The sequence below is a fragment of the Telopea speciosissima genome, chromosome 6, assembly GCF_018873765.1.
Source record: "Telopea speciosissima isolate NSW1024214 ecotype Mountain lineage chromosome 6, Tspe_v1, whole genome shotgun sequence".
Taxonomy (NCBI): domain Eukaryota; kingdom Viridiplantae; phylum Streptophyta; class Magnoliopsida; order Proteales; family Proteaceae; genus Telopea; species Telopea speciosissima.
Genome location: NC_057921.1, coordinates 52,793,989 through 52,810,186, shown reverse-complemented (window position 1 = coordinate 52,810,186; position 16,198 = coordinate 52,793,989). Strand labels below are relative to the sequence as shown.

Sequence of the window (16,198 nt, the reverse complement as noted above, 5' to 3'; positions counted from 1 at the left end):
GAGAGGCCTGGTGTAGAGATCCGTGGAGGAGTAGGAGATGATACTGAATATAGGCCTACACCTGGTGAGTTCGAATCAGAGGCTGAATGGAGGATTTACCAACAGACTTTGGCAGAGAGTAGGCAAAGTTTTCATTTTGAGAATATAAGAGCATATGAGCAAGCAAGAGGAGCTGGTGGATTTGGCTCAGCTGCACCAGTGCAACAAGATGAGAGGAGGAGAAACACTGGCACAAGAGGTATCCCACGGCCCCAAGCCCGACCACGAGCACGTTCCCCAGATACCATTTTTGAGCGGGATCCATTTACCTTTAGGCAACAAGATGCCTTCCAGCCAACCATCCCGCAAGTGTTTAGCGGTAAACAAGAGGAAGCACGGAAAACCTTCAGCAAGTTCATGCTATACAATGGCATTCCAGCTAATGTAGCACAAGGAACATATTATAATGCATTCCTTGACGCTGCAGGGAGGGCTGGCCCAGGATGGAAGGGGCTTACACCATATGAGTTATATAATGTATATTTGCCTAAAAGAGGTAGAGGAGCTGAAAGAGTACATAAAGGGTCTGAAGCCAAGGTGGGACACATATGGGGTTACTCTTATGGCTGATGGTTGGACTGGACCTACTAGATAGTCCATTATAAATTTCATGGTGAGTTGTAATGGGAAGACTGTCTTCTTGAAGTCTGTTGATGCATCAAAGCATGTAAAGGATGCATCATACTTGTATAAGCTACTGAGGCAAGTGGTGGAGGAAGATATAGGAGCAAAGAATGGTATCCAAATTGTGACGGATAACGGTTCTGATTTTAAGAAGGCTGGAGAGAAATTGATGAACAAGAAGAGTAAGAGGATCCGCCTCTTTTGGACTCATGTGCAGCCCATTCTTTTGATTTAATGCTGAAGGACACGGGGAAAAAGCTTTCGTGGCTGGTGTGGTCAATAGGGCAAGGCAAGTGACCAACTTTGTGTATAACCATGCTTATGCTTTAGCTATGATGAGGGAAAAATGCAAGGGGGATTTAGTGAGGCCTGGTGTCATTCGATTTGCCACCAATTACATTGCATTGAAGAGCTTTCGGATGAAGGTGGTAGGTCTGAGGTCAATGTTTGCAAGTGAACAATGGTTTACTTGGCAAGGTTCTAGGACAGAAGAAGGGAAGGCAGCACAACAGACCATTGCAAGTGATCAATTTTGGAAGGACTTGTATAAAGTTGTTGCCATATTAGAGCCAGTGGTGGCAGTACTAAGGATGGTTGACACAGAGAAGAAGCCTACCTTGCCCTACATATATGCTCCCCTGGAGAAGATAAAGGAAATGGTCCGAGCTGCAATACCCCGAAGTGCTCGGTCATACATTAACATCATTGATGAGCGATGGGAGAAGCACTTGAGTCATCCATTGCATAAAGCTGGTGAGTTCAACACTTCAACATACTTTAAACTTTATATGAGTTTTTACATTTACATATTCAAAACTCAAAAGTATTAAGTCATTAACAACTTATATTTGTGGTTTCCCCTTTACTAGCATACTATTTGAATCCAAAGTACCAGTACTCGCATAATCTTGGGCTAGACACGGATTTGTTACTGACAGTTGAAACTGTTATTGAGAAGTTGGAGGTCAATGCCAAGACACAATCTGACTGCAATGATGAGGTGAGAGTATGGGACTTTGGTAGTAAGTAAAGGAATGTAATTACTAAATAGCAAATACTAATGCCTCTAACACTGTTTGAAATTTAAAATGAAAATAGATCAAATTCTTCAGAGAGGCCTCAGCAAGTTTCAGTCATAAAGCTACAGTGGAGGGTAGACAAAAGTCAGACCCTGGTAGGTGGCAATGTGGCATGACATTACATTTATGAATTATAAATTTATCCCTTTAGAATGCACATATTCTTAATATTCTATATTTACAATGCAGCTGACTGGTGGGTGCTTTATGGTACAAGTTCACCCAACCTGAGGAAGGTAGCAATCAAAGTGCTCTCACAAACTTGTTCATCCTCTGGGTGTGAGCGCAACTGGAGTACATTCGTATTGATACACTCAAAGAAGCGGAACAGATTGGGTAGTCAACGACTGAAGCAGTTGGTGTATGTGCATTATAATATGAGACTAAGGATGAGACACATACTTGAAGAATTTGAGAACAATGACAAAGATCCCATCGAGCTAGCCAACATATTCCAGGAGGACTCTGATGATGATGAGGATCCCCTATTTCAGTGGGTGAGGGATCGTGGTGCACCTGAGATGGATGAGCCTGGAGGTAGGCCCGACTCCACCATTGCGTCCGTAACCGTTATAGACGTTGACGACTATATGTCGCAAGAGGGGCGTGCACATTCCGAGTCACCGAGACCTTTTGAGGATGCAACAGGAACTGCTCTTGATGATGATGGTGATGGTGGTGGTGATGGTGATGGTGATGGTGGTAAAATCCGCAATAAATTTTAATTTTTTTTGGAACTTGTGTGATTTCAAGTTCCAGTTCTGTGTCGATGCTTGCTTTGATGTTATGGGCTGCATCGGTCAAGGTATTAGACCAATCATTTGACACACCTATGGAGGATTCCGGGGAGTCTTCTTCTCAACCTGCCCTTCTAGAGCCAGAGAACCCTAGTGGAGTCCCGCATCTAAGCTACCTGTGTCAGATCTGCTACCTGGAGGGCATGCAGAGTCTCTCCCTAAATTAAATGCATTGTAAGTATAGTTTAAATGTATTTCTATACCGATTGTACGACCAAATAGAGTTAGAGGGGTATTTTAATAAATTTTCCTCTGTGGGACCCATGTCCCTAGTGGGGAATCTAGTTCCTAACAATTACCCGCGTCCGAATTTCCCCTGATGTCGTATGGCGTCACTCTACGGTTAGAATAGACTAATAAAAACAAAATTCTGTTTAGAAACTGTTTTAGGAATTAGTTTCTAAAACTGTTTTTGCCTAAAAAGACCAACCAGCCCTTAAGTAATTAACCCACTATATATGCTATTCCTACTTCACTATTCCTATCTAAACATAAGAGAACCGAAATTCAGTTTTAGGAGTTGGAGAGAAAATAGAGAAGGAAGAGGGGAAGAAAGGAAAAGAGAACCAGCCTTGGGGAAGATCGAATTTGGCCTTGGTTCTAAAGCTGGAAATTCTCGTTTGAAAGATTTGGAGCTGAAATTCAAGGCTGTACTTTCAACCCTTGCTGCTACACACTTAGGTAAGTCTCGATCCTTGCAGTCCCCATCTCTTCTTACCTAATTTTCTTCTCTAATTACTCCATAAATGCAACCTAAATGCTGCTGCCATTAAAGCTTACAGATTTAAGCTTGTACCATTGAAATTTCGCCTACATAAGTCTGGTTTGGGTCAATTCTTACCCTATTTCACTTGAATTTCATGGCAGCCCTTCTAATTGTATCCCAATCTGGTTCCATGAACCAAATTTATAAGCCCTAAACCATTAATTTGAGAGTAAACAACCTAGATCCCCAATTTTAGTAATTAATCCTGAAATTTAACAAATTGGAGAGGTGACCTACCTTAGAAATTAGTCAATTTCAGAATTTGACAGTTTGCATGTCAAGATCTACCAACTATAGACCAAACCCCCAATTCTGCCCCTTAAACCGGATGCATAACCAGGGTTGAACCGGTCAACCGGTTCAGGTGCCCTGTGAATCCGGTTCAGCCAAATATGACCAAAATGCCCCTGATCCCTTGGACTGACCTCTGGCTATTTTCTGATCCCCAAACCTTGGTGATTTTCTACTGTTTAGGGACTGTTTCAGCCTGTTCATTGCTGATCTTGTCTGTGTTGCTGGGTTATTTGGAGGGTAATAGTTTAGACCTAATCTACAGATCTAGGTAAGGGAATTTTGACTTATTTTATGTGTGTTTATTACTTAATTATTATTTATTCTGTGTGCCATTTCATGTTTCATAAACAATACTCTGCTCATGTAGTTTGTTAGCTTGTTTTTCTTTACATTAGTTTGCATGTGAATCTAGGCTGCATTGGCATTTGCATTTGCATTGATATTATTGTTACTGTGCAATTTATGAAAGTGAAGTACTGTTTATTCTTACAACTCAGCAATCCATACATGGTCCTTCATGCATAAATTACGGGGGGGGGGGGAGGGGTAAGTTATAGTAGGGATTTGTGTTATTTTGTTGGGTTGGTTTGGGGGGATACCGGGGGGGGGGGGTTTAAAGGGGGGGTGGGGTGGGGGGGGTTTGGGGGGGGTTTGGGGGGGGGGTTTTGTTGGGGGGGGGGGGGGGGGGGGGGGGGGGGGGGGGGGGGGGGGGGGGGGGGGGGTGGGGGGGGGGGGGGGGGGGGGGGGGGGGGGGGGGGGGGTTTTTTGGTTTGGGTTTGGGGTTTTTTTTCGGTTTTGGGTTTTGTTGGGGGGTTGGTTTTTTGGGTTTTTTGTTGATGTTGGGCTGTAGCGTGGTGTGGTTGTTGGTGTATGCGGTTGTAAATTTTTTGTATTTTTTTTTTGGGTTTTGTTTGAGAGTATATTTTGGAGGGTTTTTTTTTTGAGAGAAAATTTTTGGGGGGGGTATTTCTGCTGGGATTTTTTGGTGGGGGTTTTTTTCTTATTTTGGGGGTTTTTTGTTGGTGGGGGGGGACTTGGGTTTTTTGGGGGGGCGGGGGTTTGTGTTTGTTGTGGGGGCGGGGGTTGGGTGCTTTTTTTAGAATTTTTTATTTTTTTTTTTTTTTTTTTTTTTATTTTTTTTTTTTTCTATTTTTGATATTCTTTTTGGGGCTTTTTTATATTTTTGCGGAGGAAGAAATTTTTTAAATTTGAGTAAAGGGGTTTATTATAAAATAACTTTTTTTATTTTTTTTCTTTTTTTTTTTTTTTTTTCCTATTAAATTTTTGGATTATTTTTAAAATAATGAGTTGAAAGAACGGGGGGGGGGGGGGGGGAGGGGGGCGGGGGGGGGGGGGGGGGGAGGCCTTTGGGTGGGGGCGGGGGGGGGCGGGGGGGGGGGAATGGGCTGGGGGGGGGCGGGGGGGGGGGGGGGGGGGGGGGGGGGGGGGGGGGGGGGTGGGGGGGGGGGGGGGGGGGGGTGAAAACAACCAACCTTATACACAGTATGAACCTAGCAAGTTTTGGAAGCATGACTATGATCTTGGTAGTGAGCATCAATCGTAGGATAGGGGTGTTGGCATATGTGGATGATGAGAACTCTTATATGAATGTTGTGGAGAACTATATGCAACGATGGAGCAACAATATGTTATGGGAAGACTATGTGGGACAAATGGGGAATGAATATGTGATTCAATCTCATTTTATGTGATGATAGTTGTAACTTGTAACATTGTTAAGCTTGAGCGATTTGATGTATCACTTATTCACTTTAACATTTGTAATGCTCATTAAGTTGTTTTCCTATTAATTGAATGTTTTGTTTGAGTCTTATATACATAAATTATGTCATTAATGTATATAGTATGCTATTTTAATACGTCGTCGCCTACCAACTAAGGGTCCGATGTAAAAGTCCTATTTGGACTTTGTTTTTGCAAAATACGATAATGCCATTATGTTTAAATGGCCTAAAATAGGTTGTATACCGATTTTGGACCCCAAAAGAGGTCTAAAACCCGCGAGATGGGCTTCGAATCGGAAAAAAAAAAAAACTCGCGAGATCTCGCTAACATCTCGGCTCGGCTCGGTTTTGGGCTGGGCCGAGATAGCTCAGAGACCGGTTTTCGAACCTTGCCTCTATTTCGAGCCATCGTGGATTCCCTTATCCTCTTTGAATCTCTCTCGGGTCTCCACATCAAGCTCCTTAAATCCAAAATCTTCCTTTCTGGAATCCACGAGTCGAGACAAAGAGACCCTCCTCCCGTCCATTGGGTTTCCATTGGCTCTCTCCCCATTAAATACCTCGAGTCTTCCCCTTATCCTTGCCGAGGCTCTCTAGTCGCGCTGCGCTCCATGTTGGACAACATCATGCAAGCATCTCCCGACTTTGGAAAGGAAACTCCTATCCTATCTTTGGCCGACTAATGTGCATCCGATCGGTCCTCAAGCCTCCTAAATCTATTGGAGTGGCATTTTTGGTATTCTGAAGCCACCATCGAGGCCATGGAGCGCCTTTTTGTGTGCTTTCCTCCTGGAAAGGGAATGATTCATCCAAATTCCTCCACCCTACTAGCGAAGTCCATTTGTCTCCCCAAATCAAGGAGGTCTTGGTATTCATTGCATTCGCTATTCCAATACCGCAGAGCATCCTTAAGCTCATTTTGGAAAATCTCCTCCCGTAGGATTCCATCCGGGTCAATTGGGTCTACTCCCATCTTCTTAAGAAGGATACCATTGGACTGCCCCTGTTCCCTTTGACTCCTCCTGGATTTGGCGTAAGATCCTCCTTCTCCATCCACTCACCCTCCGTGCTACCTCATCCTTCATTGTTGATTGCTTCTCCACTTCCCTTTGGCTTGATCCTTGGCATTCGCTTGGGGTTCTTTTCAATGTCTTTGGGCCCAAAATGATTTATTCTTCTAGCCTTCCCAAAGATACCCCTCTCTCCTCCCTCATTTCCCTTGCTCTTGGACCCCCACCCCTCCTTAATCCCTTTATTCTCTCCCACATATGGCCGTCCCTCCCCCTCCTCATGCGAGATAAGGTTCTCTAGCTCCCTTCCCCCTGGCCTTTTTAGCTCCTTCTCTGCTTGGAATTTTGTTCGAGACCCTTGCCCCACCGTCCCTTGGCACAAATTAATCTACTTCAAAGGTCATATCCTCTTCCACACTGGAGAACTCTTAGATTTAGCCTTCCTACCCAAGCCTTCCTTCTCCATCGCAATATCCCGGTCTCCACATCTTACGCCATTTGTTGGAATGGCCATGAAGACATACCCCACCTTTTCTTTGCTTGCCCATTTACCGCTACTATCCGGAAAAAAGCCCTCTCCACGTTACGCCCCAGTAGGAGACCCCGACCTTTGATCGAGAATGGTTCGGTTGGACATGACCTTTTCAGGGACATTTATCGTGACACTATTGGAAAGCTGGTGTTTGGTGTTGATATTTATCATATTTGGATGGAGCGGAACCTCAGGAGATGGACTTCCAACTCTTGATCTTTGATCTGATTTGGAAAGCCATCTCCCTTGACGTCTCTTCTAAGCTCATTACTTGTCACAGTCATCTTTTGGATACCCCAAGGAACATGCATATTGTTGTCTCATGGGGTCTTGATTTGTCTCTTTTACAGTCTACCACTTTTGCGTAGGTTGGGTTGCTTGTTCTTGTTTTCCCCCCTCCCCCCCTTTTTCCCCTCTCTCTTGTATATTCCCCCTCCTTTTTTCTCCCCGCCCCCGAGGTTGGTTATATATTTATTCACCAAAAAAAAAAAAAACAGTTTTGAAGCATACTCAACTCAACTCAACCCAGCCTTAGTTATATGTTTTGAAGCATAAACATTATAAATAAGTAATATGTAAAATATATTATATATAAAGAGGAGAACAAAGTTTGACAAGACAAGTGCATTAAATTGATTATGTGTAAAGGATGAGGTTTCTTACACGTAAGTATACAAAAAAAAAAATCATTTCCAGTTTGGGGAAGATTTAGGGTTTACATGCATGCATCATGGAAAAAAACTAGTTTGATGCAATCATTCGGTCGTTTTTCACTAATCTAGTGATCCATTGCAAAAAACAACACAAAATCAATATTTAAGCAAAAAAACTAAAGTTTTGATAGAAAACTGTTCTTACGCAAATCTGGTTTCGATTCGTTACTGCAGGTTGTTTAATCACCAAATGATGATAAAATAAACACTACTAGAGTCACTTTTTCTAGTAGAAGCAAGGGATCGAGTTGATTTTGCCAAACAAATTTGATTGGAATGCCTTATAGGAGTTCTCGCTAAGTTCTTTCCAGTCATTGATCGTGTTATATAGTTTATAAGAGATGTCTCAAGCATTTGATATGTATCAAGCATATCAAGTCACGTATCAACCCGAAACAATCAATACTTTTTATTAGGTTATTGAAGCCCGTTTGAAAAGAGAGACTCATATCTTGGTGAACCAATTTGGCTTTATGGCAAGTAGATCCACAACAAAAGCTATCTACTTATTTAGGAGGCTTATGAAAAGATATAGAGATAGCAAGAAGGATCTCCATATGGTCTTTATTGACCTGGAAAAAGCTTATGACCGAGTCCCTAAAGATTTAATCTGACAAGTTCTATTGAAGAGAGGAGTTTCGAGTAAATATGTGGATGTAATTAAAGATATGTATGAGGGTGTGGTGACTTGTGTGAGATCTGTGGGAGTAGGGAAAGGAATTTCCAATTACGATTGGGCTACACCAAGGATCAACCTTAAGCCCTTACCTATTTGCGCTTATCATGGATGATCTAACCAAGAACATTCGAGATGAGGTCCCGTGGTGTATACTCTTCGCTAATGATATTGTTCTGGTGGATGAGACAAGAGAAGAGATTAACTCTAAGTTAGAGCTTTAGAGGTCAACCTTGGAAACGAGTCTTTAAGATTAGTAGAACGAAAATGGTGTATTTGATGTGCAATTTTGGTCATACTATGATGGACACTGATATGGTGCGAATTGAGGAAAGAGAGATACCACAAAGTGACTATTTTAGATATCTGGGGTCTATCATAAGTAAAGAAGGTGACATAAAGCATGATGTTTCACAAAGAATTAAAGTGTGTTGGATGAAGTGGAGTGGTGCGTCCAGAGTGCTGGGTGATCGACGTATTTCTTTAAAGCTTAAAGGAAATGTGGGCAGAATGTTGGGCAGTTAAGAAGTGACATATTGATAAACTATTTGTAGCATAGATGAGGATGTTAAGATGGATGTGTGGAAAAACAAGGAAGGATAAAGTACAGAATGATCATATTAGAGCGGACTTGGGAGTCGCCCCGATCAGTGAGAAGCTCCGAGAGAGTTGTCTAAGATGGTATGGTCATATTCCATGGAGGCCTAGAGACGCCCATGGAGGAGTAATATGATTCCGATTGAAGGAGCTAAAGAGCTAGGGGCAGGCCTAAAATGACCATAGGGAAGTTGTGAGGAAGGACATGCATAGTCTAGGCCTTGTACCAAGTATGACCTCGAGATAGAGCCTATTGGAGGGCAAGGATCCATGTGGCAGACCCCATTTAGCTGAAACTCTCTTGACGTGTTGGGCTGTGCCTCTTTTCTCTTACTATCTTTAATCATTCAAATTTTATATTTCATTTTTTTATGTATTTCCTTTTTTCATTTCTCATTTCCCATTTTCATTGCTCCTCTTCCCCCATCCCTCCTTTCCCATCTTCTCCTTCCCTTTTTTGGTTAGAACTCAGTTTTCCTTACTTTGTTTTGTTTGGATTCATGTAGCCGACCCCATTAAGTTGGGGTAAGGCTGAATTTGTTGTTGTTGTTGTTTGTTGTATCAATGCCGTATTGTATTGGTACCTTAAAGATATGATACGTATCAGCAGATACGTTAGGATACTTAAAGTCATGCTCCTATCACCCTTGCAACCTTGCACCAGCCAGTCAGCATCTTTTTTTTTTTTTTCCCCCGCTAAAAGATCCTTTGTATTAAGAGAAGAAATAAATAAAAGAATTTACACCCTGGAATTAAACCAGAGAAACAAACTTAAACAAAAAAGCGAGTATGAGATGAGCTTTGGCAGGATTGGATAAGTCTACGATTAAAGACTTGGTTATTATTTTATTCATAATTGTCATGGCATCTAGGTGACCCAAGGTGTTGGAGGGGGCCTGGACTCAAGGCGACCAAGGCGTCTGGACGCCTAGGTGACGCCTTGACATCTTGGATATTAGTTGCATAACTAAAATGAGTGAAATCAGAATGCTCTTCTTTTGAGGAAGATACTGTAGAGTCTCAAAGAAGGATTCTTTTACAATCCCAGCAATAATTGTCAAGGAGACTAAGCGACCTAAGGCGTTGGAGAGGCCCCTAGGAGTCAAGGTGCCTGCCTAGGCATGCGATATACGTAATAGCAATGATAATTCTATATAATTATGTTCGTATCCAACATATAAGCCATATCAATGCAACATGATGTAATTATTCTTGTGGCACCTAATATGAGAAAACAACATATAATGAACAAAGCATAGTATATAATATAAATATATTCACCTTTCTTGCATCAAGCTAGGCATGCTGTCGCTTTTTATCCAAGAAGCTGGCTGGGCAACTATGATCCTAGTATTTGAGAGTAGGCTGCAGACATAGCACAATGAACATTGAGAGATATGACTTGAGAGTCATCACACAATGAACAGTATCGTTTGTTTCAGATGAATGAAGTTTCTAAAAAATTAAGTTGTTTTCAGATTCATGATCAACTGAGAGATATGACTTAAGAGTCATCATACAATGAACAGTATAGCTTGTTTCAGATGAATGAAGTTGCTCAAATTCATTTGCCACTATCATCTGATCCTTATTGCCATTGTTATCCATTGGTCTGTTAGTTCTTTTTTTGGTAATATATTTGAAAGGATTTTTACTGCTTTAGATATTTTAGACATACACAACATGGTGTATGGTTTCTTATTGATCACTCCTAACTTTGCATGGTTGTTTATGTATATATATAATCATATGGGTGTGTACTAGTGCTAATACTAAGTTCCATCCAAGATTTTCACTGTTTCTATAATGGTTCCATACTTCCATGGTGTCCTTGGGCCGACAATTTCTATATGTGGACTTCCACATACATTCACAAAATAATTCAGCTTCTGTGGCCTCTTCAACAACAATTCTTTAGTGTCATATTAGGCATCTAATCAATTGTGGGACAATCTCAATGGTGTGTCATGCATCATATTCTGAGCTACTAAAACAATGGAACCAATGCGTATGATATCAAATAGAAAAAAATATTATGGTGATTCAAGAATACTAAAATAAATCCCACCAATTTGTAATTGAGTTCCTTTGTCATGCCACATAATTCAACATTTTGCATTTGATCTTATTGCATTTCTAATAAGTATTTGTTTATTTACAAAAGCATGCTGCTATCGTGTTTGATGTAATTCTCTTGCAGGCCATCTACTGTGTCTCACCATCTTTAGAGTCTTCATACCACATTTGGATAAACTTTATCCAGAGGAGAAACTTTATTTTGACAAAGCTCAAAAATGTTCAAATGGTAATAATTTCTACTGTTATCTTCAGCTTTAGACCCAGTTAAAGTTTTTCTTTAGATCTAAAATGTTGAAGTCATCAGAACTCAAAAGCAATCGGTTACTAGATCTTGTATATCTAAGCTATTATTTCCTTTTATTTTCTTGATCAGTAGCAATATAATTAGCTAGGTTATGTTTTACGTGTAAGTACAATGAGCAAGAGAGGGATGAGGAGTCCCCAACAAGGTAAAAAAGGGGTAGGAGGAAGAACACCCAGAAAATCTGGGATGTTTAACATAACTCATGGCCACCATCAGTAACAATATTCAACATTCTCTGGATTAGTCACCTCCAATACTAATCTGTGGTTTCTACATTTAGTGAGCAAATCTAAGAGTACTACTAACAGAAAGAGGGCTAGATTCCTTGATGCTAATCAATCTGCTCCTGGACTTAAAAAACTTGTAACTACAGTCCAAGAGGAGGAACTAGGGTACTTCTGCTTCCCAGAAATGTGCCTGAGGGTGCCACAAGGTGCAGTCCCCAATAGAGATTTTCTTGAGGTTGTGAGACATTCATATTGTCATACAAAGTGGTGCGACACACCCCGAAGCCCGAACCAAATCTACTTTCATTTTTCTTAGCAAGTCTTGGAAATTTGAATGGTTTGACTAGTTTGACCATACCATACTGGCACTTTTGTTTTACAGGTTGATGCCCCCCTCCTATATAAGGGCAGGGTCTTGTAAGTTGTATTTTGTTTTGTTGATCTTCTCCGCCCTTTTCTTCTTGGGATACCCTGTATTTTCCTTTCCTTTGGTAATGATTTTTTTATTCGTACTGACACTTTTAATAACTATTGAGTTTGTTAGGAGAGTTGAATCAGTCATTTGTTTCAGTTTTGTGGTTTAAGTAGTTTCTAGCAAAGATTTAAGTCTCGGTATCGGGTATCGTATCGGTCAGGCGATTTTAAGAGACGTATCGTATCGTATCGGAGATACGTATCGATCGGTGCAGAAACGCATGAAAATGATCAAAATACACATGAAAATACACTTTTGGACACAAAAAACAATATAAACAAGCAATTTGTGTCATATATCATGCATATATACTAAGAATTGTGAATAATCAATAACCAGACAAGTGCAACACTTTGTAATTGTTATAAAAGATTAAAAGATGAAATTCCTTACATGTAGAGTCACTCTATTGCCATGAAGAATGTCGGGGTGGATCAAAGTCATGTCTGTAAGGGTCTTTAACAATAGGAGCGACTAGGATGATGTTGTGTACTGTCCGAACATAAGCACAATCATCGAGCCAGTCAAAATATCGATGGTAGTGACTCTCCTACTCATAGTAGAATCGTGTGTCTTCTGAGTGGCTAATGTCACGACAAGACTAGGTTGTGCTTGTGCTTGATTCTCTCCGTATCCATAACTTCCATACCCTACGAAGCCCCATGTCCATAGCCTCGAAGGAGAACCTCGATGCATAATGCCCATGGCCCGATGAAGCACCAAGATAATCAAAACTAATGCTAAGTGACTCCATGCCACTCATAAGCACATCACTATCATATGGATTGTGGGAGCGCTTGCGACTTGCCCTTATGCCGCTCCGCGAGTAAGTCTTATGGGCAGAGCTCGCACCATGATCCATATCTTGGGTAGTATGTGTGTATCCCGCCTCACATGTGAATCGAACCCCAACACGATGTTGTGAAGCCTCATGGCCACCACCACTACCTCCAAGACCACCACTACCTCCAAGACCATGGCCACCACCACCACCACCACCACTCACATCATCATCATCATCATCATCATCATCAGCCAGCAGCAAGCAATGAACCACCACCACCATCACCATCACCATCACCATCGTCGTCTTCATCCTCATCATCAACATGTTGTTGAGTTCCTCCATACGGATGACCTGACCTCGTCCTCCTACTAAACCTTCTTCGAGCTACTTTCATTTTCTTCAACATTAGGACAAGGATCTTGTGATGGTGGCTGTGTTGCATCCTCATCCATCTCGTTGAATGATGCTCTCTATCACGGATCAGTTTGGTTATCCGGCGATCCTCACTTAATTGATCCATCACCAATACCTTATCGGTATCTTCTATCCATGCTCTAACTAGATCTTCATCGTCAAGTAGGTGGTTGATGTCGATTGGGTTGACATCTACATCATCTCCTTCTCTTTCCAGCTCTAAATATTTAAGCTTCACTTCATGTTGTAATGGACATACACTAGCTTCTCCAACTTTGAATAACGAGACGATTCCGGGTTTGGTGTGTATCAACCCGAATGTACTCGATTCGTTCGCAGCCACTAGAGGATGCCGTAGGGATAATACTCGAATTGCAATTCGGGTTAAATGTGGAGCACTAGTACCCCATAATTGAGCCACCAATCACCGCACAATAATAAATGAAATATTAAAAGACAAAACCTTAAAACAAATTTTAAATGATATAATAAATTAGGTAAACCTAACTTACGGCGTTGTGTGCTCCTAGCATGGATAGCCATTCTATCAGCAAAACCACGAGTGGCCTCCCGAAAATACTTAGCCTGAGAGAGGTATTAAAAAAAAATATATTAGTTCCACTTCCACCAATCACTCTATTCTTGGTTTCAATCATTTATATAACTAATTTAGTTCTAACCTCATCCATGGCAAGTGTGGCCTTCGCTACATCCGGCTCCATTCTGCTCACAACATTCCTTAGGGCACGCAATAGATCCGGTCTACACCCTATATCATTGGAGTATTGGATATCCGGATTCAAATAATATGCTGCACATGGTTTGTAATGGATGGTTAGAAACCTAGAAATTCTAATAATAAATAAATAAATAGTAACTTACTAACTACTAAGTGTTTAAAATGAAACCAAAGTCATATACTTATAAGATTACCTGCCCAATGAACATCTTGAACCAACATATTTTCCCATCGATCGGATATAATCTTCAAATACTTCTTGTTTGATGTTGGGTTATTCTCATGTATTTTTCTCTTCACACATCCCATGGCCTCTACCATCTTACCCATGGTCTGCTCTTTATCCCCATCAACCTCTCGAAGCAGACAAAAGAGTGGCATCATAACATTATAAAGTCGGCCCATTGCAGCCCAAAACTTTGAGGAGGTGACAAGATCTTGAACAAATCTCCCAATTTCAGACCTTGCATAATTGCTAGTCAACCACTCAGTAGAGGTGAACATCTGTAGCAGCCCATGCTTTCGGGAAATGAGGCTATCAATTGCAATGTAATTTGTTGCAAATCTTGTTGTTGCAGGCCTCACTAAATCCCCTTGTGTATAACTCCTCATCAATGCCAAAACCCAACTATGGTTGTAAATAAAGTTGGTGATTTTCCTTGCATTACCAACCAACTTTTGGACCTTGGGCAATTCTCCTATGTCCTTAAACATCAAATCTATGCAATGAGTTGCACATGGTGTCCAAAATAAATGTTGCCTCTTTAACATAAGCAACTGACCAGCTTTCTTGAAATTTGTTGCATTGTCAGTTACTACTTGGACAACATTTTCTTCTCCTATGTCCTCCACAACTTCATCCATTAACTTGTACAAGTAGTTGGCATCTTTGATTTCACTAGATGCATTAACCGACTTGTGGAAGATTGTCATTCCATCACAGTATTTAAGAAAATTGATGATGGATAATCTTGTTGGTCCACTCCATCCATCACACATGATGGTCATTCCATATAGTGGCCACTTCTCCTTGAACCTCTCTACATACTCATGCACCTCTTGGACAATATCATCCAAGTAAGGCCCAGCAATCTCATGAGGTGTGGGTGGCTTAACATTTTTCCCGCACCGCTGAATCTCCTTTACCATGGCCTTGAAGTGGGGATCTTTGGCCTTTTGTGGTGGAATCATAGAACGTGGAACCATCTCGGAGATTGCTCGCCTATCCTTTTACTAAGTGTTTTGGATTGAAAGCTTTCTTCAATCCTCTCGTTGGCTAGCATCCCTTGCTCTATAGACATTAGGATCCATGTCTCGATATCTGGGCTCTTCTTTCTCTTACCCTTACCACTCTTTGTAAACCGGTCAAACATCCCCTTCACACTGGTTGCTCTACTAAGGCCAACAGGCTGCTTACCCTTACTTAGAGATGGACAACAAGAGGAGCCAACACCAATATCTACAGGGCCCTGGCTGGGTCGAGCTGATTGACTTCTAATCAATTGCTTAGCTCTCCATTGTTGCTCTTTTGCTTCATGTCTTGATTGTTTCATCGCCAATGCCAACTCTGGGTCCTCCTCTGCTTCCATATCCGATCCTTAATAATCTTCAAAATCTTCCATCAAAATTTTCACTAATGCATCAACATCATCATGTGCTTGCTTGGATTTTTTTTTGGAATCTCTAAGGTGTTTTTGCATTGCCCTGCTTAACTCTACAGGGTACTGTGTACACTTGGAAACATTTCCATATCCTCCTGCCATGTGCTCTTTTTACCGAGTTACCCCACCTCCAAGATGTTGGGTGTCACAGAAGTTGCACTGTGTATGCAATCTATTATTGTTTATTTTGGTACAATAAGACCACCCAATGTCTTGTTGTCGCGGTATCGTCCTAAATACCAAACAAAAGTAGATAACTATATAAGATATATATTAAACAATATTCAAATCCACACATCAATAATTTATTATTTATACAAGTATAGACAGACATTATGATGCATGTCATGCATTGCATCATCTTCTTTTATTTACTACCTAGCAAAGTTGCCCTAAACAATATTTAACATTTTTATATTTTCTACAACTAGTTATACATTATTTAATTTTTTAAATAATGAAAAAAAATGACATAATGTACTACATATATGAATCTAAGTCTTTGATTCTATTTCAGCCAATTATACAGTTTATCAAACTATAATGAAAGAGTATAGATGGAAAAATCAGATTTTTTACATTTTTTTAAGTATTTTATAAATTCAGAAAATACCCAAAAAAAATAAAAAAATACAGATTT

General features: G+C 40.8%; 1 protein-coding gene across 2 annotated transcripts in view; it reads left to right on the top strand.

Moving 5' to 3' along the window:
* The window catches only part of LOC122664179 (protein PHYLLO, chloroplastic), a 125,413-nt gene that overhangs the window by 29,613 nt on the left and 79,602 nt on the right, over positions 1-16,198 (top strand). For both annotated transcript variants that reach the window (XM_043859894.1, XM_043859895.1), the window contains exon 6: positions 11,073-11,177. In XM_043859894.1, coding sequence (XP_043715829.1) covers positions 11,073-11,177 — 105 coding nt within the window. The remainder of the gene's footprint in view (positions 1-11,072; positions 11,178-16,198) is intronic.